This window comes from Geosmithia morbida (genome assembly GCF_012550715.1).
Source record: "Geosmithia morbida isolate 1262 chromosome Unknown scaffold_1, whole genome shotgun sequence".
Lineage (NCBI taxonomy): Eukaryota > Fungi > Ascomycota > Sordariomycetes > Hypocreales > Bionectriaceae > Geosmithia > Geosmithia morbida.
The window spans coordinates 310752-337966 of NW_023336188.1; the positions used below are offsets into that span (position 1 = coordinate 310752).

General features: G+C 56.9%; 10 protein-coding genes across 10 annotated transcripts; 7 read left to right on the forward strand and 3 right to left on the reverse strand.

Annotated features, from left to right (window-relative positions):
* Positions 1 to 1168: 1168 nt before the first annotated feature.
* GMORB2_0861 (Cu FIST) lies at positions 1169 to 3057 on the forward strand (the record flags this gene model as incomplete). The annotated part of the gene is made up of 2 exons (XM_035462845.1): positions 1169 to 1200; positions 1335 to 3057. 2 exons carry the CDS (start codon positions 1169 to 1171, stop codon positions 3055 to 3057), a joined length of 1755 nt encoding a protein of 584 aa, XP_035324269.1.
* Positions 3058 to 3723: 666 nt separating this feature from the next.
* GMORB2_0862 (uncharacterized protein) lies at positions 3724 to 4826 on the forward strand (the record flags this gene model as incomplete). The annotated part of the gene is made up of 2 exons (XM_035462846.1): positions 3724 to 4726; positions 4798 to 4826. The coding sequence occupies 2 exons, from the start codon at positions 3724 to 3726 to the stop codon at positions 4824 to 4826; spliced, it is 1032 nt and encodes a 343-aa protein (XP_035324270.1).
* A 728-nt stretch (positions 4827 to 5554) lies between these two features.
* GMORB2_0863 (EEF1A N-terminal glycine/lysine methyltransferase) lies at positions 5555 to 6337 on the forward strand (the record flags this gene model as incomplete). Its single annotated transcript, XM_035462847.1, has 1 exon — positions 5555 to 6337. The coding sequence occupies one exon, from the start codon at positions 5555 to 5557 to the stop codon at positions 6335 to 6337; it is 783 nt and encodes a 260-aa protein (XP_035324271.1).
* A 457-nt stretch (positions 6338 to 6794) lies between these two features.
* On the forward strand, positions 6795 to 7664 carry GMORB2_0864 (Phytanoyl-CoA dioxygenase (PhyH); the record flags this gene model as incomplete). Its single annotated transcript, XM_035462848.1, has 1 exon — positions 6795 to 7664. The coding sequence occupies one exon, from the start codon at positions 6795 to 6797 to the stop codon at positions 7662 to 7664; it is 870 nt and encodes a 289-aa protein (XP_035324272.1).
* Positions 7665 to 11028: 3364 nt separating this feature from the next.
* On the forward strand, positions 11029 to 14485 carry GMORB2_0865 (Fungal specific transcription factor domain; the record flags this gene model as incomplete). The annotated part of the gene is given in 6 exon segments (XM_035462849.1): positions 11029 to 11123; positions 11522 to 12688; positions 12705 to 12745; positions 12844 to 13732; positions 13971 to 14047; positions 14058 to 14485. Coding segments are annotated over 6 exon segments (2697 nt in total), but the record flags the coding sequence as incomplete, so codon positions are not given.
* A 607-nt stretch (positions 14486 to 15092) lies between these two features.
* On the forward strand, positions 15093 to 16418 carry GMORB2_0866 (NAD(P)H-dependent flavin oxidoreductase YrpB, nitropropane dioxygenase family; the record flags this gene model as incomplete). The annotated part of the gene is made up of 3 exons (XM_035462850.1): positions 15093 to 15135; positions 15285 to 16105; positions 16281 to 16418. The coding sequence occupies 3 exons, from the start codon at positions 15093 to 15095 to the stop codon at positions 16416 to 16418; spliced, it is 1002 nt and encodes a 333-aa protein (XP_035324274.1).
* Positions 16419 to 16568: 150 nt separating this feature from the next.
* GMORB2_0867 (F-box domain protein) lies at positions 16569 to 18599 on the reverse strand (the record flags this gene model as incomplete). Its single annotated transcript, XM_035462851.1, has 2 exons — positions 16569 to 17334; positions 17419 to 18599. 2 exons carry the CDS (start codon positions 18597 to 18599, stop codon positions 16569 to 16571), a joined length of 1947 nt encoding a protein of 648 aa, XP_035324275.1.
* Positions 18600 to 19164: 565 nt separating this feature from the next.
* On the reverse strand, positions 19165 to 22203 carry GMORB2_0868 (uncharacterized protein; the record flags this gene model as incomplete). Its single annotated transcript, XM_035462852.1, has 2 exons — positions 19165 to 21986; positions 22020 to 22203. 2 exons carry the CDS (start codon positions 22201 to 22203, stop codon positions 19165 to 19167), a joined length of 3006 nt encoding a protein of 1001 aa, XP_035324276.1.
* Positions 22204 to 22271: 68 nt separating this feature from the next.
* Positions 22272 to 23442, reverse strand: GMORB2_0869 (uncharacterized protein; the record flags this gene model as incomplete). The annotated part of the gene is made up of 2 exons (XM_035462853.1): positions 22272 to 22361; positions 22432 to 23442. 2 exons carry the CDS (start codon positions 23440 to 23442, stop codon positions 22272 to 22274), a joined length of 1101 nt encoding a protein of 366 aa, XP_035324277.1.
* A 1721-nt stretch (positions 23443 to 25163) lies between these two features.
* GMORB2_0870 (ribosome biogenesis protein ENP2) lies at positions 25164 to 27110 on the forward strand (the record flags this gene model as incomplete). The annotated part of the gene is made up of 1 exon (XM_035462854.1): positions 25164 to 27110. The coding sequence occupies one exon, from the start codon at positions 25164 to 25166 to the stop codon at positions 27108 to 27110; it is 1947 nt and encodes a 648-aa protein (XP_035324278.1).
* Positions 27111 to 27215: the final 105 nt, after the last annotated feature.

A 27215-nucleotide genomic window follows, 5' to 3' on the forward strand; every position in this document is an offset into this window, starting at 1 on the left:
GGGGGGGGGGGGATGAAAAGGATCGAAGTACTAACACTGGACCAGTCGGTAGATGGACAGACAGGGAGCGACCGGACCAGATCAGCAACGACAACGACGACAGCACAATGCGCCGGAACGATCTGATAGCTACGCACACATCAATTGATATCAGCAATGGCACTGTCCGTCTACCCGGTTATCAGTCTACCTACTGGATATACGGCGTATATTACCTGCAGTCTACAGGGCGCAGCTATCCTCTCCCCACCCGGCTCACTACCTTTTCTCGCAATCTGGAGAGACCCATCTGTATCAGGTTTGAACCGCGACATGGCCTATGCAAGAGAAAGAAAAAGAAGGTGATATTAGCGCACTGTAGGAGGGGAGTATATTCTGGAGCGGAAGCGCGATAGCATCTGATCCGTCTCGTCCCGGGATCCGCTGTGCCTGTTTAGCAGGACTAGCAGGAATCTGTATTACTCCGTAGTTAATTACGAACTGTACTCCTTCTACAAGTTAACACTGCTGCTAGTCAAGCACGTTTGCTGTGTGCTTTGCTGCCCCTCGGTGGACCGTCGCATCAATAAAAGAAGCGGCGACTAAAGGGGAAAAGAAAACGTGGGGCCGTCTTTTTCCCTTTACCGTAGTTCCCTTTGGACACTTTCGACCGACGTTCCCTCCTTCATCCACACACACACACAATAGGAAACATACGCCGCACACGACCGCTTCTTCTTCTGCTCCTCCTCCTTCTTCTTCATCTCTTTTAGATTTTCTTGAGCCGTGCTGGCCACGTACACACCGATCTCCGGATCCGTCACGTCGTTAACCAGAACAACAAGGCAGCATCCCAACTGGTAGAAGGAGGGACAGCGGACAACAAAGGAAGAGAACTGAATCCACTTTCTGGCGTTTAATATCGTTTCGAATCAAACCCACTTTCCCTCGAGGATCCCCCCCCCCTCCCCTTCCCTTTCCTCCGTGTCCATGGACTCGACATTTATATCGATACTCTGACAATCCCGATCCCCGCCCCGGCAAAGAAAACCCGAGGGCTTTCTCCCTCTGAAGTTGCCTCTTTGTGCGGCCTCGGGGATGCACACCATCTTGGCGTTTCCGGAAAACACAAAAGGAAACAGCATTGTGTCGTGATCCATCCGGCTTCACCACCACCACCACCACCGTCATGCCTCTTATCAACGGCCTCAAGATGGCTTGGTACGTTGGACATCTTCTTCTTCTTCTATCCTCTTTTCCTTCTTTCAAAAGAAGGAATAAAGAGAAGAGGGGGAAACATCCTGATACGCACACCGACGAAGAAATGACTGACCTCGCTGCTTTACCCCTTCCAGCGAGCCTTGCATCCGCGGCCACCGTTCCACAAAGTGCACCCACGCGAATGAGCGACTCATGGTCCCCGTCCGCAAGCCTGGCCGTCCCCTGAGCTCGTGCCCTCATCCCTCCTCGAGGCCTTGCACATGCGGCACCGTGACGGCTGCCATTCCGCGGAGGCAAAAGTGCGGTTGTGGAACGAGAGCAGCGACGACTTCTTCGCCTTCGTCGTCGGCTGCTCCTACCCCTGCTCCCGCCCCCGCCTCCGCCTCTGCCTCTGCCTCTGCCCCCGCCACCACCACCTCCCCCTCGGCCACCGAGGAGTCGCTGTCTGTGGTGACATCCCCCGTCGACTCAAAGGGGACCGCGGCTGCCTCTCGTGTACGGAAAACGCAGGCGCGCCGGGGGTCATCGCGCAAGCCGTCAGTCGATCCGATGGCTCTCGAGAGGATGGACCTGAACCAGCTCAACATCATGCCTGCGTTTGACGGCGCCAGGAACCAGGACGACGCTTCTGCCTCCTCCATGCACGCCACCAACGGTGCGGCGGATGCCCAGTACGCCGGCTTCCCGGCAGCCGGCAACCCTCTGGACGGGTACCCGGTCATGTACCCGACCTTCTCGCCGCCCATGCTGGCCCCCCCCATGGTGCACCCCAACGGCCACACGCCCTCGGCATCGAATGGATCGGCCCCGTCGGCGACAGCAGGCAGCTGCTGCGGGGGAGGACGGGCCCCGGCGGAGCAGCGGGACGACATGTCGACCGCTGATTCGACAGGTCTGGATGGATCCCGCGCCGCCGAACCGAAGAAGACCGGAAGCTGCTGCTCATCGAAGCCTCCCGCCGAGGCACCAGCTCCCCACCAGCAGCAGCATCAACAACAACAACAACAACAACAACAACAACAACGACAGCAGCAGCGACAGCAGCCCGTCATGGTCATGTCCCCCTTTCAGACACCCATACCCATGGCGCACGGGCTATACCCCCTCATGACCCCACCCACATTATTCACCTACCCGCCGCAATACGGCACCTTCATGCAGCCCCTGCAGCCGGAACAATGGAGGCAGGTCATGGCCCTCCTGAGTCTGGGACAGCCGGGACCGCAGACCGCCGATGGCTTTGGGGGCATGGCCGGGGCGGCTGCCCCGACTCCGGGACCGCCTGTCGCGTCCGACGGCGGACATGCACCGGCCGGCCCTGCCATGTATCCTGCGCTCACGCAGCCGGACGGCAACTGGGCCGAGGGAGGTGGCATCGCGACGTCGCATCACTGCTCCTGCGGCGACTCGTGCGAATGCGTCGGGTGTGCTGCGCATCCGTACAATGAGGCCACGCAGAACTATGTCCGCTCAGCGTGGAACAGCATGACGGAGGCGACTCAGCAGCCCCAGCAGCCCCAGCAGCCCCGGCAACACCCCAGCGTAGATGCCGGATATACCAACGGCGGCGGCGGCAATGGGAACAGCCGTGAAGATTCGCCGATAAACGGACAGATGCCGCCCCCGATGCCGGCAGCAGCGGTGGCACACCCCGAGTCCAGCGGTGCACCGGCACAGCAGACGCCCCAGACACCATCGGATGGTGGGGCGTCCGCCACGGGCGAGGAGCAGGTCTTCTCGTCCGACGACTTCTTCTTTGTCAGCTACCCATTTGATGATACTTGCGCTGGCGACACGGCGAGCTGTCCCTGCGGAGACGACTGTCAGTGTATCGGATGTGTCATTCATGGGAAATAGAGATCCGAAGCGTAGACTTCAGATGAGCAGACTCTCCGTCTTCATCTCCTCCCTCTTTTTCTTTCTTTCTTTTTTTTTTCTTTCTTTTTTTCCTCCCCCCCTCACCATTCTTCTTCTCTTCTTATATTCAAGGCGCAGCATTGTACGGGAGGTAGCAATCAGGAAAGGATGGCCGCTGCAATTAGGATACCAAGGCTTCATGATTATACGGCTGGAAAGACCGAGAAGGTCAAGTAGGAACAATACCCCCCCCCCCCTCACACGAGTCTTTTCAAGATAAAACAAGATGGGATAGAAAACAGGCGCTATCTATTTAACGTAAAACGTCTCTTGAAGATACCATCTCCATCATCACAGTATACTCATCACTCTACATCCCTGTCTCCCTACTCGCGTACTGGTCTTCTGTCTTGAAATCCTTCGTACGGATTCGCTCTGTCTGCGGGGACAGAACCTAGGCCAGCTATTGGTCGAAGCCCACACAGTACACGCCATCATTGCCACTGTCGAGTTTTGTGGGCGGCAAGCATTGAACAACAAAGGAGTTTTCCTCCTCCAACCGTTCGTTGCCTTTCCTCTTCTACATGCCGCCATTGTCTCCTGTACGGCACTGGAATCAGTCTCCCGGATCACCGGCGCGATTCAGCCGAGAGGCACGCAACCAGGATGGAGGACACATCTAGACCCGGATCCAGGGACCACGAGCGCGACCGTGACCGTGAGCGTCGGCGCCGTCACAGCCCACCATCAGGTGACGATAGACGACGCGCTCGCTCGCGAAGTCCGGCGCGTAAGCGCCAGAGGACGACGACACGTTCCCTCTCCCGTGACGGACGTGATGACGCCGACGAAGAGCACCACCACCACGGTCGCGGACACCACTCGTCGTCGTCTCGCCGGCACAAGCACCATCGCCACCACCACCACCGTGAGCATCGCGACCACAGCAGCGCCGGCGCCAACGCTGCTGTCTCGCTCCCGTTTGACGCCAGGCATCTGAACAAGTCGGACCTGGAAACATTTCGTCCGCTGTTCGCCTACTTCCTGAGCCTGCAGAAGCAGATCGAGCTCAGGGATCTGGACGAGAGGGAGGAGAGGGGCAGGTGGAAGAGTTTTGTGGGGAAGTGGAATCGGGGTGAGCTGGCGGAGGGGTGGTACGATCCCGAGATGTTTGCCAGGGTGACGGAAGAGGAGGAGGGGGAGGAGGAGATGGGGGGGGGAGGAGGCCCGGGCGAGCAGCCGGAGGGGTCGAGGAGTCCATCCATGTCTGTTGAGGAGGAGGATGTGCACCGTCATCGCGACGGGGGTGACCGCGAGGAGGCAGATGAGGAGGACGACTCAGACTACGGCCCTCCACCGCCACCGGGGATAAGGACGACCGGAGGCAGGAGCAGCCGTCGGGGACCTAGGATCCCCTCTATGCAGGACATCGCCGTGCGTGACGAGATGCTGCAGGACGACAGGGAGGAGTCGACGCGTCTGCTCCGCGAGGCGCGCAGGGCCGACCGGGCCGTCCAGAAGGAGCGTCTAGATGACCTCGTTCCCAGGGCGGACCCGGGCTCCCGCGAGCGCAAGCTCGAGAAGCGTCGCGCCGTCAACGACAAGATGCGCGAGTTCCGAGACAAGAGCCCCGGCGCCGCCGCCGCCGTGGACGACAAGGACCTCATGGGTGGGGGGGACTCGGTGGACGACTACAAGATGGCAAAGGAGAGGGAGAAGAAGAAGAAGACGGAGAGGCAGATCCGGAGGGAGGAGATGGAGAGGGCTAGGCAGGAGGAGATTGAGGAGAGGAGGAGGGCTTGGAAGGAGAGGGAGGATGGTACGGTTAATATGCTGCGGGAGTTGGCTAAGCAGAGGTTTGGCTAGAGTGTTTGGGCGATTCATGCTTTGGAGTATATACATGTATATGAGTATAAATATACATAGATATATATAAGTATAAATGTACATATATATATATACGTATTGGTTGCTTCTGTTTTAGACAAAATATCTTGCTGGTCAGAAGACTTGTATTGATTTCTTGGACTTGACGATCGAGGCCAATAGTCTCGCACTGTGGGCGAGGGAGTAGAAAGGTCGTTGTGAAAATCTCAACTTTCGAGGTTAGGAGGTTCACTCTTACATGGCGAGTTCACCAACAAACCAAGCTAAAATATGTATAACACGACAAGACTTAGCGGGGTATAACGATAACAACAACAACTGAAAGAACAACGCTGCTACATAAATCGACGGGGCTTCACTCTTCTACGGCGTATGCCGTAACGCCAGTGTGTCTAGATTGAGAAGAAAACCCGTCTTTACCCTGGGGGCGGACCATCAACAAACGAGACCCTTGCCCTTTGCCTTACACTACTACGTCTGGAGGACTAAACAAAGAGAAGGAAAGAGAAGAAGAAAAAAACAGAGAAAGAAAAGGAGAACAGAAAGAAGGTAAAAGAGGGAACCAAAAGAACCAGAACCAGAACCGAAACCAAGACCAAAACCAAAAAAGATGGACGACGACTTCTACGGAGCAGGCGACCTGATAGACGTCCCAGACGACTATTACCCGCCCACGCCACCTCCCTACGAGGAGATCTTCACCATGCGCAGCGGGCGGGCCATCAACCTCCGCCTGGTGGGGGCCAGCCCGACGGAGGCTCACGTGCTCTGGAACGGCGCGAAGGTGGTGTCCGACTACTTCGAGGCCGACCCCGGGCGGGTGGCGGGCAAGACGCTCCTGGAGCTGGGGGCCGCGTCCGGCCTGCCCTCGCTGGTGGCCGCCATACTGGGCGCCGCCAGGGTGGTCATGACCGACTACCCGGACCCGGAGCTGGTGGAGAACATGCAGAGGAACATCGACGCGTGCGAGGGAGTGGGTGGGACGGGCGTCGTCCTGGCCAGGGGTTTCATCTGGGGTGGCGACCCTGCGCCGCTGAGGGAGTGTCTCGTGGAGGGGCAGGAGCAGGGGCAGGGGCAGGAGGATGCTAGGTTCGACGTCTTGGTCCTGGCAGACCTCTTGTTCCGTCACAGGGAGCACCCGGACCTGGTCAAGACCATACGGGAGACGCTGAGCAGGAAGGAGGGCAGCGCGGCCTACGTCTTCTTCACGTCGTATAGACCGTGGAAGAAGGAGCTCGACATGAAGTTCTTCGATGTCGCGAGGGAGGACGGCTTCGAGGTTGAGCACGTGCTCGAGAGGAAGCTGGACAAGCCGCTGTTCGAGAATGATCCGGGGGATCTGGATGTGCAGAAGACGGTGAATGGGTTTATCGTAAGGTGGCCTGCTTCTTAGGTTGAGGCTTCAACAAAAAAATAATTAAATGATTTCATATATATATATATATATATATCTGGATACTAGATATTACAGGTCAAAGATTGCTATTGTGCATGAATATTGGCAGAAGTGATGTCCCACCGCGTGATGCACTGATCTACACAAGGATGAAAATGCGACGTGAAGGATGACGGGAATGCCAAGTCAAGGTGCTGAGTGTTAAGTAGGTACAAAACCTGCCATGGAAGATTCTCGATGGTGTTCCCTCCAAATTGTCCGGTGATTGGAGATGGAAGGGGTTTTTTTTTTTGCTTGCGATATTATCACTGCAAGATTCCCCGCAAAAGATAAAAAGTGAAAGAGGGAGAGAGAGATAGAGAGAGAGAGAGGAGCCTCCCCTCCCCGCTCTCTCGACCTTCAAACCCCGCTGAAAGATTGAAACCGATCCTGCATGTTCCCGCACCGAACAACCATGACAGACTACCTGGCCCAACTAGAGCGCGACGGTTTCGTAGTGGTCCGCTCGATCCTCTCAGACGAGCAGCTATCCGCGCTGTTGGAGGCGAGCAGGAAGGCAGCCGAGCTGGCGCGGTCAGGCCACTGGCCTCACATCCGCACGGTGGGCAAGCAGTTCCCGCCGTGGGAGTCGACGCCGCCGGCCGCGGGGATCTGGGGGGTGCAGCACCTGATGAACCCTTCGCTCCCGGGTAACGAGGTCTTCGCGTCAGCCTACTTCTCCGAGGCGATCCTGAGCATCGTGCGTGACCTGCTGGGCGGGTGCGGCGACGACGAGCTCGTGATGGAGCTGTTCAACATGCTCGTGCGGCCCGGGGAGGACTTCGCCCTGGTCTGGCACCGCGACGACATACCGGCCGACGCCACGGCGGAGCAGGAGATGGAGAGGCTCGGCCGGCCGGCCTTCCACGCGCAGTTCAACCTAGCGCTGCTGGAGGACGACTCGCTCGTGGTCGTGCCCGGGTCGCACGCCCGGCCCCGCACCGAGGCCGAGAGGCGGGCCGACCCGCTCGAGCCGCGCATGCCGGGCCAGAAGGCCGTCAGGCTGGCGCCCGGCGACATCGTCTTCTACAACAACAACATACTGCACAGGGGCGTCTACAGCTCCGCCAGGGAGCGGCTCACGGTGCACGGGTCCGTGGGCCACACGGGCGGGAGCAAGCTCAGGGCCAGGAATGTGCTCCAGCACGGCGTGGGCTCGTGGGTCGACCGCTGCGACTTCTCCGGTCTGCGCGACGACGAGAGAGCTAGGGCGGAGGCCATGAGAGATCGGCTCGTTAGGTTGGGGACCGAAGCTGGTGATGTCGGATACTCGCTTCAGGGCTAGTCTTTTTTTTGTCTCTTTTTTATTTATTATTATTTTTTCATTTTTTTTTGAAGTCGGTTCATCTTGCAAGAAGCGCTGTATATTACCGGCCAATTGTTGACCTGATCGTGCGGACCAAGTTTGATCATGTAATATGATATACAGAGCATTATATTTTAATATTATCATGATGATAAATACTCGTACCCTGTCATGCCATACACCGACCCCCCCCATCTCCACAGCAGACCCCAAGCCGACAACCCGCGGGTAAAGAGTTCCCCTCCGCCTATACGTAATAGTACGACAATCGGAGGGGGGGTTTAGAACTTGAAAGAATATATGTGGGATGACGGTAACGGCACCTAAAACCTCATTACGCAAACCATGCTTGTCTCTCCCCCACATGCTGAGCATCTCCCTCTATTCCTTCTTGTGATGCTAAGACTCCGTCACGGCAGATGGAATACGGTTATGTCCGTGCTGAATAAGGGAAAAAAACAGAGACAAAGGCTGCAATGCCACGTCAAGATCTAGGCTCTCTCTCTGTCACTCTCGTACCTCGTGCACTCTGTGCGCGGGGGGCCGGGGAGTGGTGGAAGGGAGGGAGGGTGGTTGGTGTACGGGGTAATGGTAGTAGCAGTAGGAGAAGCAGTAAGTAGCAGCAGAGCAGCAGTAGCGGTAGCAGTTAGCAGTTGGCAGTTAGCAGTTAGCCGTCAGCAGTTAGCAGTAGCAGTAGCAGTCAGCAGTTAGCAGTCAGCAGCCAGCAGTCAGCAGTTAGCAGTATCAGTTAGCAGTAGCAGTTAGCAGTAGCAGTAGCAGTAGCAGTAGCAGTAGTCGTTAGTCGTAGTACATAGTATTACAGAATTCAGAGTTTCGAGCGGACCAACCACATGCCACGTAATATAATATGGTTATCTCTTGTGTGTAGAGAGAGGCCTGAGATGGATCGTGCGTGCGTGTGTGTGGGTGGGTTTGTTGCGGAGGAGGTTGGGGTCGTCTTGGAATGTGAGTTGAGGCAATGAATGGGGTGGAACGGTCCCGGGGCGCGCCAGATACAGCATCAGTAAGAGCCAAAGGAGGAGAGTATCACCATGTTTCGGGACAGAGCATGCGAATGATAATACGGGTTAATATTATGTATCATGTATTGTTCGTGGAGTCGTGGGTAGTAGATTGCGACCAGTGACGGGGTTGCTGCTCATATGTCTGTTACAGGGATGGTGAGGATGCCGGGGGCAGAGAGGTAGTAAGGCCTGGGAGGAGGAGGAGAGAGGAGAGAGGAGAGAGGAGAGGTATGGCTTGGAGTAGTTTGGGTGCGGAGTCGACATTGGAGGGAAGAGGAGGGGAGGTCATGTGAGACATGGGAATAAATCATGAATACAGAGAGTACGGAGTAGGAAACAGAAGGGTCAGAGGTTGAAGGTTTTCCTCAACAAGCCGTACACGAAGTTACCGTAGTCTGCTGTAGGCGAGTCCGTATCAATACTCCCATCACCGAAAATACGTACAGGAAGGGTGAGAGGAGGACTCGACTCGATCGACTCGACGTGTGCGCGTGAACCCCGCCCTCCTCCTCCTCGCTTCGCCCCCCCCCCGTGGGGGAAAAGGTCCCCCGGTTGGAGTGTCTTGTCCCCACACGTAACCAGCTTGGCAACAGAGAACAAGGGTGTGCGTGCACGGTCTAGCTGCAGTGCTACACCACAACCGTGAGTCCCGTGCAGCAGTATTACGTCTATTCTCCAGAGGAGCGTATTCAGATGCAGGCGGGGTTTTTATCAATATTATTTTTAACATGATTTTTGATATACCATTTTCTTCTCAATCGCTCTTCAGCATTCATCCAATACACGTATCCTCTCCTCTCCGATCCGTACATCTCTCCTGATTCCAGCAAACACCAACCCACACGGCTTGGCTTGTCCAGAGAGTGCCGAACCCCGTGGGGAATCAACCATCATGCAATAATACGTACATGTACGGAATATCAGCAGTATCAGTTAAGTGATGATACCTGGCTACAGTAATCTGTACATGGATATCTGTTGATATATGTACTCTGTAATCCTAGTAACATCCCGTAGTACTTGTTACTCGTTACTAGTATATGGAGTACGGATGCAAGTACTGATACCCTTACTACTCCGTACATGTACTATTACTTACTATATCATTCTATAGGACTGTACCATCATTACTGCGAGTTACCGAGAACCGTACCCAGACATCTGACTTTCCCAAGCTTGTTTTCCCCGCTTGCCAACTTGCCCGGCAGCGCCCCCCCCCCCCTCTCCCCAGATTTTCGTTCTTTCCCCTTCCTTCTCTTTTTTCCCCGTATTATCCGGTGCATCTTTTTTTCAATTTTTTCAATTTTTTCAAATAATTTTTTTTTTTTTTTTTTTTTTTGGAAAGAAACTCTTTTTCGGAACCTGTTGCATGTGTTGTGCGCGTCGTGTGCACCTTCTGCGTTGCCGACTCTGTATGACTGGATTACGCGCCGCCTTTCTCCGCCATCTCATATGTTGATTCTGCCTTGCACATCTCACCCATTCGACATCTCATCCTTAGTCTTATTTTTCCTTCATTCTACCCCGCGAGAGAGAGGGAGGGAGGGCGAATACAGCCCTATCTCAACTCAACTAGTAGTCTCTCCTTTCCCCAACTGCCATCTCCTCCCCCCTCCGCCCCCCCCGACCGCGGTGCCTTATTCTCTCGTCATAGGCCGCCTGCTACCTGCTGGCAGGCCACCTTTGTTTGTCTGATAATCCAGACTGCTTCGCTACCACACACACGAGTCATTCGTCTTGACCTTTCCTCTCTCTCTCTCTCTCCGTCTCTGTCTCTCCCCTCTTACCACACTCGCCCATCCGTTCATCCACCCATCTCCCTTCCTCTTCTCTCTCCACACGCACTGATGAACTCTGACTTCTCCGCATCGCACATGGCTGTAAGTGACTGAACCTACCCNCCCCCCCCCCCCCCCCTCCCCTCTCTCCCCTTCCCATTTCCTATCTCTCTATTTCTGCCTCTCCTCATCTGTGCGGATACTGACAGAACAGAAACAACAGATCTTCTGAGTGATAGTCCTCGTCTACAGCAGGATAAGAAACGAAGGAAAGAAGAAGCAGACCTGACCCCCCCCTCCCCCTTTCTTGCCAGACGTCGCTATGCTCCCTATACAGTCCCTTGACACCTCCGTCGCTCACCCTCGCACGAGGAGACCTGGTGGCCCCCTCATAAGCTCGGACCCGGCAGAGAATCGTCAGCCGAAACCAAAGACGCTACCTTGCAAGTATTGTAGCAAACACTTCAGGTAAATACTGACAAGATGACACCTTCCATCGTCTGCGGATGTATCGCAAGCTCCCATCTGACCTTGACAAGGCGAGTCGAGCATGTCCAGAGACACGAGAGGACACACACAAAGGAAAAGCCCTTTCAATGCCCGTGGGATCGTTGTGGCAAGACCTTTGGCCGGCGGTGAGTCTTACCCGATCGAATTCCTTCACCCCTCCCCAGATGCGGTGTCGCTCTATATCCTCATTTGGTAGGACCATATGCACCACACTATCATCGAAGTCTTCCTCTCCCTCCACTCGCGCTGCTACCCCGGACATGTTCTCCTCCTCCTCCTCCCTCCTGCTCCCTACTCCCTGCTCCCTGCTCCTCCCCTCCCCTCCCCGCCCCCATCACGTTGCCGTAGCGCACGGAGGGACATGCATATGCACACCCGATATCGCATCATACAATTTACTCCCAACTCCTCTACTCATTTCCCTTCCGAAAACTCTACATCCCGTGCCCCGTACATGCATGCATACATACATGCAACTACCTACACACGTATCGTCAACTTCGCTCACTTACATGGATATCAGAGACCTCCTCGTCCGCCATGAAAAGCTCGTGCATCTCAACGAAAACAGCAGAGACAACGTTCGTCCGAGGAAAATCCCCTCGGGCTCCGCGGGGCATCCCACGGGTCACCACACCTCCCTATCAGACAGCCATATGGAACTCGATTCCACCAACAGCATACATCACCAGCCCCTAACCCAGCTGCAGCAGCCCCCACCGCCTGCACCGCCACCGCTGCATCCCGCTCACCAGCATCCCCATCAGCATCAGCACCACCAGAGCCTCCCGACTCACTTCCATCCGACGTCGCCCCTGGCCAACCCTCTGCCACATGATCAGCAGCAGCAGCAGCAGCCGCGACCTCCCTCCTCGTCCAGGCCGGGCGCCGGAAACCTCGACCTCCTCTCCGACGCGGCGCTGGCTAGGGAGGTCAACGGCACCATCCATCCCATGGCCGCCGGCGATGCCTCGCAGCAACCGCCGTCGACGAGGCCCAAGCCCTACTCTCACCACGAGGAGCAGGCCGATGGAGCTGTCCGTGAGGGCTACGCCGCTCCCGGCGTCGTGCAGGATGGCTTCCAGGAAGACTACAATCTCTTGCTGGACGACTTTGGACCTGCGCCTCACTTCCTACCACCGCATTTCGACCCAGACCAGCAGTCGGCCACGGGCTGGGCCAGGCCAGATACGGCAGCGGCAGCGGCAGCAAGCCGTCGCCCATCCTACGGCAACGCCTTCCCCTCGCTGGGCCAAGATGCCGACGACGCCGGCGCGCGCGCCGGCAAGTCACTCCGTATATCGATAACGGACCACAACACCATCAAGAACCGGCTGGACGAGTTCTCCCCCGTCCTCCCGCGCGACTTCGTCTTTCCCTCACGACACACCCTCACCCGCTTCCTGGAGGGGTACACCAGCGGCTTCCACGAGCACGTCCCCTTCCTGCACCTGCCCACCTTCTCGCCCGTCGACGCAGCGCCGGAGCTCCTCCTCGCCATGCTAGCGGTAGGTGCGCAGTACCGGTTCGAGAGCAACAGGGGCTATGCCCTCTGGTACGCGGCCAAGGCTGTCGCCACGGAGCAGATACGCAGGAGGCACAGCAGCGACCTCAAAGCGCTGCTGCCCACGCCGGCGGCGTACAGCCCGCACTCGACGAGGCCGTCGCCCAGTGCCACCTACAGGCACTCGTTCGCTTCGGCGCAGTCGGAGCGTCCCGCCGTCCAGGATACGCACCGAGAGCCATAGTGAGTCCTTACCCCTCTGGAAAGAAGAGGCGAAGAGAGGGAGAGGAGGTGGGAGGAAGGCCCGCGCTGACATCTCAGCTCCCCCAACACCCCCCAAGCAAGACTCGAGACCATCCAAGCCGTGCTCCTCCTCTTCGCCATCGGCCTCTGGGGCGCCGAGGCCATCGTCCACGAAGCCATGGCCCTCCAGGGCAACCTAGCCGTGCTGATCCGCCAGGAGGGACTGACGGTGGAGACGGCGCAGGCCTCGGTGACGGACTGGGAAGCCTGGGTGCGGCTGGAGAGCGCGACGCGCACCAAGCTGGCGGCCTACTGCTTCTTCAACCTGTGCAGCACGGCGTACAACCTGCCGCCGCTGCTGCTGACGTCGGAGATGGGCCTCTACCTGCCCGTGCGCTCTCGTCTGTGGCGCGCCGAGACGGCTTGGCAGTGGCAGGAGCAGAGGGCGGCGACGCCGGTGGCCAGCATGACCGTGCACGACGCCTTTGCGCGGCTCTTCGGAGGATCAGGCCAGGGCCTGCCGGCGCAGCTGTCCTCGCTGGCGAACTACGTCCTCATACACGCCGTGCTGCAGCACATCTACCTCCTCAAGCAGACGTCCCTCGCCGCCGGATCGCCGTACGTCGTGCATCGCATGCTGAGGCCGGAGGACGTGGAGGACGTGTCGGAAGCGCTGAGGGTGTGGCAGGCGAGCTTCGAGCACATGCACGAGATGCGGGCAGGAGGCGCCGGAGGCGCGGGAGCGGCCGGAGGGGAGCCTGCCGAGGGGAGCAACCCGCTGGCTTACAACGCCTCGGCGCTCCTGCGGCTGGCGTACATACGCCTGTACACGGATGTCCCGCCGGCCAGGGCCCTCGAGACGCACGACTCGATGCTCATCGCCTCGGCGCTGAGCGCCACGCCGATCCTCACGCGCAGCCTGAGGCTCCACCGGGCCGTTTTCCAGGCTGTACATGCGCTGTCCATGCTCGTCAAGGCTGGCGTGTCGTATGTTGCTCGGACAAAGTCGAAGGAGTGGAGTATACAGCATTCTCGTAAGTCATGCACAGACGCACACAGACACACGACACGCACGCACACACACACACACCCACATATATATACATATATATACATATATATATATATATATATGTATGTATGTATATCAAAGAAAGTAGAAGAAGAGTTTTTTAAAACAAGAAGAAGAAGGAGGAAGAAGAAGAACTGACAAAACGAACTACAGTATGCAACTTCGAATGCGCCGTCCTCCTGGCGAAATGGCTCCTGACACTATCCGCCATCGGACCCTCCGATCCCCCGGTACTGCCAGAGGAGAAGAGCCTGCTAGGAACCGTACGCCGCATGCTAGACGAGACCGAATTCGCCGTACACGTCGACCCGTCTCTCTCCGGCATGATGGACGGGGCAGGGGGAGGTCCGAGCTCCAGGTCAGGATCCGGCAGCTCGGCGAGCGGTACGGGACACCCGATGGACATGGCCGCCACCGCCGGGTCTACGATATCCACAGGTAGCACGGCGACGGCCACGACGACGGCGTCGACCATGGCGAGCGATAGCGCCAAGCTCAGACAGCTGGCCGCGGCTGTGGTGCGGCTCTGGGCTGAGACGTTCAACGGGTCGCACATGTTTGACGTGGTCAAGGTTATGGGTACGAGTCTGGACGGGTATGCGGATCTGATTGAACGGTCAAGTGAGAGGACGCCGCCAGGGAGAATGATGTCGGATGGTGGCATGTAGATCTTGGTCTACTTTTTATTATTATTCCTCTGTCGTCATACATGCTGTACTTCTCACGTCTTCGCTCTCGTCCTATTATCTACTGCTTGACGTGCATGCTAGGTAGCAAGGCGTTAAAAATACATGCTTGGCTCTATCTTAACTTGGCCATCATGCAATATTACAATTCCACATGCACCCCAATATTACATGTGATGGGCCATGACTACTGATACCAAAACCGTGGGGAAGCAAAATGTGGGGTCGAGCAGATGCCAAATGATATTACCCACAAAAAAAGAAAAGTGGGATGGATCTCTGTGCCGAGGCTCGGTAAGGAGATCCTAACTAACCTCCCGTCATCACCACACCACACCCTCTTTCTCTTTTCTCTCCTTCTACAGATGCACGATAGGACCTCGAGGATTTTGAAAAGACCAGGAAATAAAATAGAAGAAAAGAACAGAAGAGAAGAGCGGAAAGATTGAGAAAAAAGAACTTGTCCGCCTCCCCCTCTCTCCCTCCCTCTCCTCCGCTCCCCTCTCTTGATTATCCGACTGCTTTCGAGAATTCAGAGCTTGCTGTTACGCTCTTCCATATACCGCTGAATCTGAAGGAACGAAGCACAATGCCGCTTTCTACCGAGCTCACGCGCCGACTAGGCATTCGGAGTAAGTTGTCCACCAATCTAACCCAACCCCTCCTCCCCCTCCCCCTACCAAAAAAAAAGGAAGAGAAAGAAGGGCAGACTGTCAGGTACGAGGAAGGAAAACGAGAACCGGAGGAATGAACCAACCCCCCCTCCTAACCATACAAACAGTCCCCGTCGTCCAAGGCGGCATGATGCACGTCGGTACGGCCGACCTGGCGTCGTCCGTGTCCAACGCCGGCGGTCTAGGCCTGATAACGGCGCTCATATTCCCGACACCGGCGGCGCTGCGCGACGAGATCCGGCGATGCCGAACGCTGACCGAGAAACCGTTCGGCGTGAACCTGACGCTCCTCCCGGCCATGGTGCCTCCGGACTACGGCGCGTACGCGCAGACGGTCATTGACGAGGGCGTCCGGATCGTCGAGACGGCCGGCAACTCCCCCGGCCCCGTCATCAGGCAGCTCAAGGCGGCGGGGGTGACGGTCCTGCACAAGTGCACGACGATCCGGCACGCCCAGAGCGCCGTAGCCCTGGGCGTCGACTTCCTCAGCATAGACGGCTTCGAGTGCGCCGGCCACGTGGGCGAGAGCGACCTGCCCAACTTCATCCTGCTCAGCCGCGCGCGCCAGGTCCTGGGCGGCGAGGGGGTGCCCTTCATCGCCAGCGGCGGCTTCGCCGACGGCTGGGGCCTCGCCGCCGCCCTCTGCCTCGGCGCCTGCGGCGTCAACATGGGCACCCGCTTCATGTGCACCGTCGAGGCGCCCGTCCACGTCGACGTGAAGAGGCAGATCGTCGCCTCCTCCGAGTCCGACACCACCCTGCTCCTGCGCAGGTGGCGCAACACCACCCGCCTCTTCAAAAACAAGGTCGCCGAGGAGGCCGCCAGGATCGAGAGCGAGAGCACCACCGGCAAGTTCGAAGAGGTGGCTGCCCTCGTTAGCGGCAAGAGGGGTAGGGAGGTCTTTGTCACCGGTGATGTCGAGCACGGGGTACGTTTCTTCCTTCTCCTCCTCCTCCTCCTCCTCCTCCTCTTCTTCTTCTTCTTGTTCCTCCTCATTTCTCTCCTTCCTGCCTCCTTATTCTTCTACTTCCTTACCGTGTACTCTACACCCTTCGTATGGAAAGCGCAAATGGCTAACATCTACCCCCCGACAAACACAACAGGTCTGGACAACTGGCCCTGTCATGGGTTTAATCCACGACATACCCACATGCGAGGTTCTCGTCAAACGGATCGAGAAGGAAGCAGAGGCCGCCCTCAAGGACAGCAATACCCTCATCGTTCCAGAGTCCAAGCTGTAGGGAAGAGACAAGATACTTCATGCAACGGGGGTGGAGCGCGCGTGTATCTATACATTATTCTTGCCCTTTATCTATATGCGAGATGAACTACCTTTGTTCTTATGACACCATCTTATGTCTCTGCCCCCCCTCCCCCCCCCCTCTCTCTCTTTACTCGGGAATGGTGTAAGCCGAGTCGAGACGGCTATTGTTAGGGCGTAGTAGTGATGATGGCCCACAATCCTGCCGCGGCCTCTGTCGCTGCTGATGCAGGAGCGGGGGAACACCCTGGTTCTCCTGCACCCACTCATCTCGTCGGCAGAGACTGACGCCCGTCTCGACGAGGGTAATCTTGCCCCGCGGTGCACCGGCGCGCCACCCCGGCGGTGCACTCTGCGTCATGTCGTCGCGCGACACGTCCTCGGCCAGCCGGAGGCGCATGTCCACAACTGCACCCCTCACGCCGCAGTACAGCGTGTCGGACAGATCTGACGCCTTAGTCAGGGCATACACGCGGTCGTACCCGACGTCGCCGAGGTAGAGCGTCGCATCGGGTCTCCACACGTCTTGTCGGCACCGGTCGTGCCAGGTGCAGCAGTAGCAGCCGGAGGGAGGGGAAGTGGAAGTGGGAGGGGAAGTGGAAGTGGGAGGGGAAGGGGAAGTGGAAGTGGAAGGGGAAGGGAAAGGAGAGGGGCCATCGATGCCACGGCCAAAGGGCACTTTAGGCTGCGGCATATCGGGTGAGCAGGGGAGTGCGTCGGTGTGGTAGTATGGCTTCGGGTAGCGGAAGTCGTAGAGGCCCACGTTGGGAGCCAGATTGCTGCCCGCTACGAAGCGCTCCGTGCCGTATACCAACAGGGAGCTGCCGCCTTCGTAAGGGTTCCACCGGTCACGGTATACCGCGTCGTAGGGCGACGGTGTCCGCACGTCGAGCAGTCTAAGCCCGCCAGTCAGCTTAGCTCAACCGACAGGTGTTTTCTGTTGTGTGTGTGTGTGTGTGTGGTGGTGGTGGTGGTCTTACCGATATGTTCCATCATCCCAGGCAGTGAGGACTATGCTCTCGCTCCTCCCATTGCCGACCTTTTCGACAGCACGCACCGTGGTCCTCTCATCGGCAGATATCTCGGCCTGAGACACCAGGTACTCGAGGGGTGCATGGTTGACAGCAGCGTCAAAGAAGACGAGACCTGTAGGGGTGATCTTGGCCCACCGTACGGGACGTCGGCTCCCGCCCAAGGCACAGACGACGGTGTCATTGCTGAGGAATTTGATCCCCCGGACGAGTGATAGCTCGTCACCTAGGCTATCGTCGAACAGGTCGTACTGCGCGGTGGGCCGTAGAACCCCATCCCCATCGTCGTCGTGGTCGCCGCAGCCACCCCTCCCGCCTAGGTTGTGCAGAGTGAGGGTCGAGTGTCTGCCGCTGGCGAGCATGCTTGTCTCGGAATTCCACTCAGTCCACGAAACGGCCATCTGGCCGGGCGAACTGCGTGGAGTCAACAGCCCGCTGCTGCCGGGACCATGCTCCTCCTTCCCTTCATCGCCCGCGAGGGTCTGCGTAACGCAGCCAAAGTTGTCACCCATGGCCCGGATGACATCTATATGCCCGTTTGCTCTGCCCACGACGATCTCGGGCGCTGACGGTCCGTCACGGTCAATGACAGACACGGCCGTCACATCGCCGAAACCGCCCACGTAGCCGGCCTGTTTGCCCTCGAGGCGCTGCCACTGATCATCTTCAGTGCGACCGTCAGGGCTGCGTTTGACAATGATATCCTCCCCCGCCCCCCAAACAGCTAGCTCGCCCCCCTCCTGAAGCGTGCACGCGTCGAGGCTGGGGTAGAATGACACAGACTGCCCGCCGTGACGTGACATCTGCTGGGCCGCCCCACCCCGCCTGCCCACGCGCTTCTTGGCCAGCTCCTGGAAATCGTGCACGATGAAGGCCCGTCTGTCCCAGCAGCGATCGAGGTACGTCAGGCGGTCTGCTAGAGCCATCCAGTCGTTGCCACTGCCGTTGCAATTGGCAAACGCCGACGGGAAGGCCCTCTTGACGAAGCTCCTCCAGCCATCGTGCCGGACCAGGTTGTTGGTGCTCCGTGAAGCCGTCGACAGCGCAGATAGGTCTCGGGCTTGCCCGAGGTGGTCAATCACGTCGAGGAGCAGGTCGTCGGGGAGACTGTCGAGCGAGGTTCTGGTCATCATCCAATCTTGCATGGGCGGTCAGAGGGAATCCTGAGTATCTGAAAAACCACCACCACTTCTTGGACCGAGGAGCGGTTGTACTGGGGGTTCCGAGGGTGATGGTGTGGTCCTGTTCCTCCCCATACCAGCTCCCTACAGGACATGAAAATCTAGTTATATATGTTATAGACCGAGATAGTGAAGAAAATGACAGCGTTCAACGTCAAGGATTTCTCGTCTGCTGGAAAAGTCAGGTCCAGGTTATGCGTCATAGTAGTGGGTCAGCGGCGTATGCATGTCTAAACCTCCATTCACTTTTTTTTGTAACTGTCTCTAAGAGGGAAGAGTCTAATGCATATTTGGATGCCTTTATAATTCATCATGGATGACTTCTACACCTCCTTTCCAACCCCTCATAATCCTCCTTCTTTTGATAGCTAAGAAGATACTACTTGCTACCAGACATCAGAAACAATCAACGTACTCTATGTATGTATTCTAGATAATTTGTCTCGACGCTTACTCCCCATCAAATGCCCATAAGCAAACCACAGACTCGTTCATTACATGAGTCACATACTCACTACATGAGCATATGCAGAGCTCGCACAGCCTTCTCCGCGGCAGCCACATGCCAAGGCCTGACATCCGACTCCTTGTCCACGACGCCCCTCGCCCTTGCCAGCGTTCCTAGACCTCTAAAATTGCTGAGCATCTCCCTGAGGAGGGGCTCGTATGCGCGGGCCGTGAGCTCCGTGTGCACGAGGTTCACCTCCATGCTGACAGGGGGGTCTTCGACACTCGCGCCAGTCCTCTTGATGAGGTACCCTGATACCAGGGCGGGCTGCAGCTCCAGTGGAGTGGATGAGTTGCTGAGTCGGTGGCCCACGACGGCACCCCAAGTCTGCTCCGTGAGGTCCATGAGGATGGCGTCGGCGTCTGAGGCCGCTGCTGCCGCGTCCGCAGTGGGGTCGGCCCCTGCTGATGCTGGGCCGCCAGGTGTCATTGTTGCAGCGGTAGGCGTGGCTGGTGTATTGCCGCTCTGCTGCTGCTCTGGTGAGAGGATGCTCGCTGCCTGCGGCGTCGAGACGGGTGATGCTGTCGGAAATGTGATATTGTTGACCGTAGAAGGCTTGACCTGCACGGCGGGTGGCAGTAGCTGTAGGGAGGGAGACGTATCCACCGTCATGAGTACCATGGAAATGTTGGCCTTGCTCTCGGTGCGGGCGAGGTCCGCCCAGAACTCAATCTCGTTGGGCTCCATGATACCAGACTTGGTGATGACGATACGCCAGTGCACCTTGCAGTGTGAGATGATTTCTAGTGTGCTTTCCCATATCTCGTGCGCCACCTCATGCATGTGCGTCGTCAGCTGCCGTCCCTTTCTGCCGCGGCAGTAAGACGCTGTTGCTTGCTGGCACCCGCGGTCATCGGTCCACGCCGCCGACACCCATCTGTCGTCCACGCTTTGCGCGTACGCCACGTGGATGGACGAGTTCTCCTGCATGAGGGACGGCGAAGGCGTGCCTGTGAGCTTGAAGTCGATAATGCGCGGCAGCGCCTGCTCCAGAATAATGGCCGGTGCCGGTATCGAGCCCGAGAAGGACGTGCATCGATCGTACGTCTCGAGGCAGAGCTTCACCAACTCTGACGAGGGAGTCACCACCAGCCCTGCCGGTGACGATATCAAATCGGCCGAGACAAGTTGAAGTATCAGCTCCCCCTGCATCTGCACCTTCTTGACCCTCGGCTTCCATTGCGACTCGACAAAGCGCTGGAATGCAAGACACGCTTCGATTATGGTCTCGGGGCGGTTTGGGTTGTAGACCATGAACACTACAATGTTGGCCGTGGTAGTTGATGTGGAGGCTATGGCATTTTGGAGCACCTCCAGGCTTTCAACCAGAGTAGACCCGTGTCCAGTCACACTGGCGTCGGGCGAGGTCGACATTGCGTCGACTTCATACGGGGCCAGCCCGGGCTCCAGCTCGCTGGGCAGTGCCAATCTATCGAGATTGCCTAGATGTAGGAGCTCGTAGACGCTCTTCATCCTGTCCAGGAATGTTGCGGCACTGTCCCTCATACCATCCCAGCCGGGGAATATGCAGAGAGCTTGCACGTCCTTGATCCCCGAGGCTGGACCCAGTCCCAGATTCTCCCAGAATGATACCGCTGTTGGCAGCACCGAGAGCTTCGATTCTCCACGGCGCACCTCGAGATGGTGACTGGGTATCGGGTAGAGGTTGCTTGGCCTTAGCTGCTCTGCATTGGGGTCACGTCCTGGGATGGGACGGGGTTGCAGGCGGACAGACTGGCCCATAAGTGGTGCGTCTAGGACTTCGAGGAAGCCTTTAAGTCGCGTGGTCGCCAACTTTTCCAGCGATGGTGACATGGCCCTCCGCAAGATATCCAAGGAAGCTCGCGCATTTGCTGCTAGTGATTGACGCGTGTTCTTCGCCACTAAATGGCCCTCATCCTCTTGACCATCGCCGACTTTGAGTGACCCCGTAGCTGCTTGTTCCGTGACAATCTGGGCGGTAGAAACCATGTCCTCATCAGTACAAGGTATCTGCAGCGTTAGGGGCTCCGGATCCAGCAGGAGCTTGGACAGCTGGATCTCCGGCGACTCGGGCTTGCACAGGCGCGGTAACTCTATCGCGAGCTGGTGGTCAGGTTCTTCTACCACAGCATCTGCATCCCTGTACGAGGCGGTGGCCTGTGACGCGACATCTTCGTCCATGTTTGTTGCTGTTCGCTTGAAACTTAACTTCATGGGTGATGTCACGTCATCTGAAGTGTAGCTTGAGTCATCTTCGTCAGACTCGATGCTGCTCCTACCATCATCTGAGGGAGACCCCACGGCACGTACGGGGCTGGAGTGCGACATGGCAGTATCGAGAGCCGTAACTTTCCTCCCAAGGGTACCAGACAACGGTGGAGGATTCTCCCTGGTCTTCTTGTTATGCTTGCTATGGCGCCTCAGGTAGTTGGTCTCTGGGAGAGAGCCGCGCTGCTGTGCGACTCTCTGATCCGCCAGGGCATTTTGATCAAAGGCAAAGAACCCGCCCTTCTCATACTTTTGGTTAATCAGTGGCAAGGTAGGCCCGAACTGGATTTGCTCAAACACATTGGCCTTCCTCTCCGAAGCCTGGGCATGGTTTCTTTCAGGGATGCTCATAGAACCTTGAACTCTCTTGAAAACCGTCTCAGGATTGAAGGGGCTAGGTGCCCTCTTCACAGGGCCCTTGTCACTCTCCGCCGTTGATCCCTGATGGGTGTCATTCAAAAGGCTCCTGGCGTGCTTTAGCTCCGGTTTCATGAACCCTTCCGAATCTTGATTGGGTGCTGGTGCTGGTGCTGGTGCTGGTGCTGGTGCCGGTGCCGGTGCCGGTACCGGTGCCGGCTCTGGTGGAGGTGGAAGCAATGATGCTGGCTCACTGGCTTGTGGCTCTCTTTGAAGTTTTATATCACTCTGCTGCTTTCCGGAGCTGACGTTGGAGTCATCCACTTGGTCAAATCCAGTCATGGTAAGGTCCAAGTTGTCAGGTTCATCCTCGTCAAAGAAGTTGAAATCATCTTCCGTTATATCGTTCTCCCCAAACATATCGCCTTCCAAGAGCATGCCTTCGGGACCCTCGAGTAGATTATTACTGTCTCTGTGCCGCTCCTTCTTTTCTGGCTGTCCCCATGTCATCTCCGAGTCTTGGTTTGCAGTATCTGTCGCGGGATCCCCGGCTTCAGCGGGGGCAGCTCCTGAAGAGGAGGCGACTCTAGGACTGGCTGCAGGACCATTGAATGTCGGCGTAATTCCGCTTGATTGCGGTAACCCATCAGGGGGAGTTGGATAAACTGCTCCGAGAACAGCTGTCCCGGGTCGACCAAGCGCGGCGGCGGCATGACTACTGGGGTTCCCCGAGGACTGTGCCGCGCTATTGTCTACTTCCATTGGCTGAGCAGCAGACCTGCCAGCCTTGCGCTTCGAAATCTGGTCCTCCCGCTCTGCTGAAGAATGTAGCCACCGGCCTGCACTTCCGAGAGGGTCGTGGCTATCTTCGTGACAATTTAGGTTGTCGCCCATATTGCGGGCTGTCGACGATGTCCCCAGGACCCGCGAGCGAAAGCACAGAGGCGCTGGCCATGATATAGTTACCATGGAGTTCTCCCGGGACCGCCTCCCATCAGCCCTAGGCTCCTGGAGCCTTCTCCGAGGGGCGCTGATGTTGATCCAGGCGCAGCCCTCAAGTATCGATGGGGGTATTCCGCGGATCTGGAGAATCTTTAGGCATGCTCGCCTCCACGATACCTCATTTGTATCGGGGATTCCTCTGAAACTTAAGGCTTGTGTGTTTGGGGTTTGGGCCAAGCTCGCCGTACCCATATCTCCATAATGAGTTGGTGGATGGATCGCCTGGATGCCAAACGGAGCTGCCAAGATCCCTTGCCCTGGAGGGGTGAAGCCTGCAACGAACATGTCATCCAGTGGCAGCAAGCCTCTGCACTGGGAGAATTTGAGGGAGATGACGAGGAAGCCCATTGTTGTCAAGTAGGCTTCAAAGGTTGCCAAAGATAAATGCTGATCGTCGAAGTCATCCGGCCCAGATGCCTGCCGCCATTGGTGGTCTGGAGGAAGGAGTATGGTTCGGTAATTGAGGGGTATAGCGCCCATTGCCGGGCAAAATGCCGCCGATAGCGTGAGCAAGACTGCAGCTATGAAATTTTCGTAGGCGTACTTATTGAGTAGCTGTGAAACCTTTGAATCGTTTGCCGGTAGGCTGGTAGACGCATTGTCGTTGTGGTCCGTCTGGGAGCTCTGGGGGGACGCATTCGACAGCTGTCCGTGTGCTTGATCGCTACCGGGCATGCCACTAGCCGAAGGAGAAGCAGATGCATGATTGACGGCGGGTACCTGGGAGCGGCCTTTTGGGAGAGCGGAAGGCTCGAATGCACCTTCGTCTGACGATACTAGGCGATACCCAGACACGTTGAGCAATGACTCTAGACCAGTGACAGGTCCCTCGGGCGCCGCGTTCTTTTCTCGTATGCGGAAGTGCCATATTCCTCGGCGGCTCGCATCATAGAATACCAGATGCCCATCGTCGCGTAAAACCTTCTCAATCTCGACTGCTGCAGAGGCAAAGGTATAAGACTGTTCTGCGGGTGGTTCGTATAATCGAAACGCTACTGACGAGATATTGCTCTAAGAAGCAGGGAAGGAACCGTTAACATTGGAAGGTAAGAGCCGGCCGGTATATGATAGAGACAAGGAACTTACAATCAGAAGTGTATTAGTCTCATATTCACCAAGCTCCATCGCGACGCCGGGTCATCTGCGCGTGCGGCGCTCTCCAGATATATAAGGTGTATTGTATATCGATCTACTGCAGGGGGCATCAGCCCAGAAACGGGGATACTCTGGCCAAGAACGATGTAACGTCCCCGCAAGGAGGCGCCTTGGCTGGCCTGCTAAAGGCGACTCAAAATGTTGTTCAATGTACTGCTGTCGGTAATATTTGTTGTTGTCGAGGGTGTCTGGCTGGGCGCCATCTCCACCGGCCGATCGGTCCGCAACGCCGCTGTATTGCAAGAAGAGAGCCAGTCGCCCTTGTTCTCCTCGTGGCCCGAGGTTAAGAAACCGTCGAGCGCGCAGATATAAATTCCAGATTATAAAGTCGATTGGGTGTAGACTGGCTAGTGATGGCGCAAGGGAAAAAGGGCGAGCGCAGTTGGCAGAGGAGGAGGGGGCGATGGGAGGGACTGGGACAATGCGCGCGAACGAAGTGATAGGCGTCGTGAACGTGAAAAAGCGAATCCGTCTTCGTTTATACAGTATGATGAAGTGTTAGCAATGTCCCACATATGAGACAATGCTGGCAAGCCGGGTGCAAGCCAGTTTATGGTGGTCAAAGAGTCGAGATGAGGTCAAGGGAGCACGCGATGTCAGGAAGCGGGAGGCAAGAGCCACAGGTGGTCAGCCGCTGCTCTATTGGGATGGACAGGTCCATTATGGAATATGCCCGTGGATGGACAGCTTGGGATCAACGGGGCCACAACTGCCCACATTCACTGTTCAGCACTCCGCGCGCTAGAGTTACAGTGGCCATGGGCCCTAGGGCGACTGTCTATAGGCTATAATCATATGTATGTCGCGTTATGGTGGGACTGGCAATAGGATATATTCATGGTCTGTATGTATTGTATGTATATATATATGTAGTTCCTTTTATAAGGATATAACTATAGAACGGGAGCTTCTAGGCTGTTACACCTATAGCTATTCTTATATAGAGAAGAGTTCAGGTATTTATACCATGCATATCCCTATCCAACTTTGTGACTTATTAACTTGACAATGTAACCTACAGGCTACCGCCCACTCGACTACAGTGGAGTGGCTGGTGGATCGGGCGGTGGAACGGGATCCTCTTTTTTTTTTTTTTTTTACCGGGCATTAGAAAAAAAGTTACACCCATCGTGTAGGACCCCAATATCGTCTATTTCTTCCTCCCAATACCCATACTCTTCTCAGGTCCTTTCTGTGAACACCAGTCAACTAAACACGGTCGACATAGAAAATAGCCCATCATGAAGCTCTCAAATCCAGGGAACGTCCCTGTGTACACAGTCTCTGGCGCATCGACAGCCCGCCCGCTCCCAGACTGGCTTGCTAGGCGGCGCAAGCGCAGTCTGAAGGACGACCCTGAATACCAAAACCGAGTCGAGCTTCTGCAGGACTTCGAGTTCGAGGAGGCCAGCAACTGTATTCGCATCAGTGAGGATGGCGATTGGGTCGTGAGCACCGGCACCTACAAGCCGCAGATGCACGTTCACAACCTGCCTCAGCTCTCTCTATCCTTTGCCCGACACACAAACGCCCTGAACCACACCTTCGTCCTCCTCTCACAAGACTACTCCAAATCTCTCCACCTGCAGATTGACCGCAGTCTCGAGTTCCACACACCTATGGGCTGCCATCACAGAGTCCGCCTCCCGCGATACGGCCGAGATCTTATCTACGACCGCCACTCTACCGAGGCCCTCGTCCCCGCCGTTGGACTCGACGCCGATGGAAAGGGTGAGGTATTCCGTATGAACCTTGAGCTGGGACGCTTCATGCGCTCCTACCAAGTTGACGTTGGTGGTGACGACGAGCTCACTGGCGGTGGTCTGCAGGGCGGTATCGGCGTCGGCTGTGTCAACACGGCAGCCATTGCCGAACAGTCTCACAACCTCCAGGCCTTTGGTACATCTATCGGCACCGTAGAGTTCTGGGATCCCCGCTCAAAGTCGAGGGTTGCTGTCTTGGCGGGCCACGACGGCGAGGTCACGGCACTGGATTTCAGCCCGACCGGACTGTCGCTGGTAACCGGCTCGTCCACGGGCATGGTGCAGATATTCGACCTGCGAAGACCGGTTCCCTTGTTGAGGAAAGATCACGGCTACGGCTTCCCCGTCAAGAAGCTGATCCACATGACGACAGCATCGCAGGAGAAGAAGATCCTGTCCGCAGACAAACGAATCATCAAGGTCTGGGACGAGGCCGATGGCGAGCCTTGGACGTCGGTTGAGCCCGTTGTGGACCTCAATGATGTGACATGGTGCAAGGACTCGGGTATGATCCTGACGGCCAATGAGGGCAAGCAGCAGCACGCCTTCTTTGTACCGCAGCTGGGACCGGCCCCCAGGTGGTGCTCGTTCCTCGACAACCTTGTCGAAGAGATGGCCGAGGAAACGCGCACTGAGACATACGACAACTACAAGTTCCTCACGGTGCCCGAACTCAAGCAGCTCAGCTTGGCCCACCTGGTGGGCAAGACTAGCCTGCTGCGCCCGTACATGCACGGTTACTTTGTCGCCTCCAAGCTTTATGACCAGGCTAGGCTCATAGCCAACCCCTACCTATGGGAGGAGGAGAGGACCAAGCGCGTCAAGGAAAAAGTCGACAAGGAGCGCGCCAGCAGGATCAGGGGCTCCAAGAAGGTCAAGGTCAACCAAAAGGTCGTGGACAAGGTGCTCAAGAAGCAGGAGAACAGGGGCACCGTCGACGAAAAGGCTGGCATCCTGGGCGACGATCGTTTCAAGTCCATGTTCGAGGACGAGGAGTTCCAGGTCGACGAGAACAGCCGCGAGTTCCTCGCCCTCAACCCCAGCACCACTATCGACAAGTCTTCCATCCCCGAGCCAAGTGGCCCCTCTCGCTACCAGGCGCAGGACTCCGAGGACGAGTCCAGTTCGAGCGAGGACGAGATCACCGGGCAGCCCAAGGTCCGCGACGACGACGCCGTTGTCATGCGCGTGTCGTCGGCGAGAGACGGTGGCCGCCCCGCCAAGGACACGGCCCTGGGATCCCGACAGCAAAAGCCGGGTCGCGATCGGTCGCAGCGTCGCGAGATTGTCGGCGACCAGCAAGTCACCTTCACGCCCAGCTCAAGGAAGAAGAACCAGCAGCAGGAGACACAAGAGTCCAAGCCAGTACAAAAGTCAAGGGCAAACCGCCGAAGTGCCAGCTCCAATACGTTCAGGCGAATGTAGTCGAAAAGCAAGGAACAATTTTTTCTTAAAAAGAAGAAAAAAAGAAAAAAGGCTAGGAATACTAAGTACATGTTTCCTGCTCAGGCCATCCTTCCCAACGCCGTC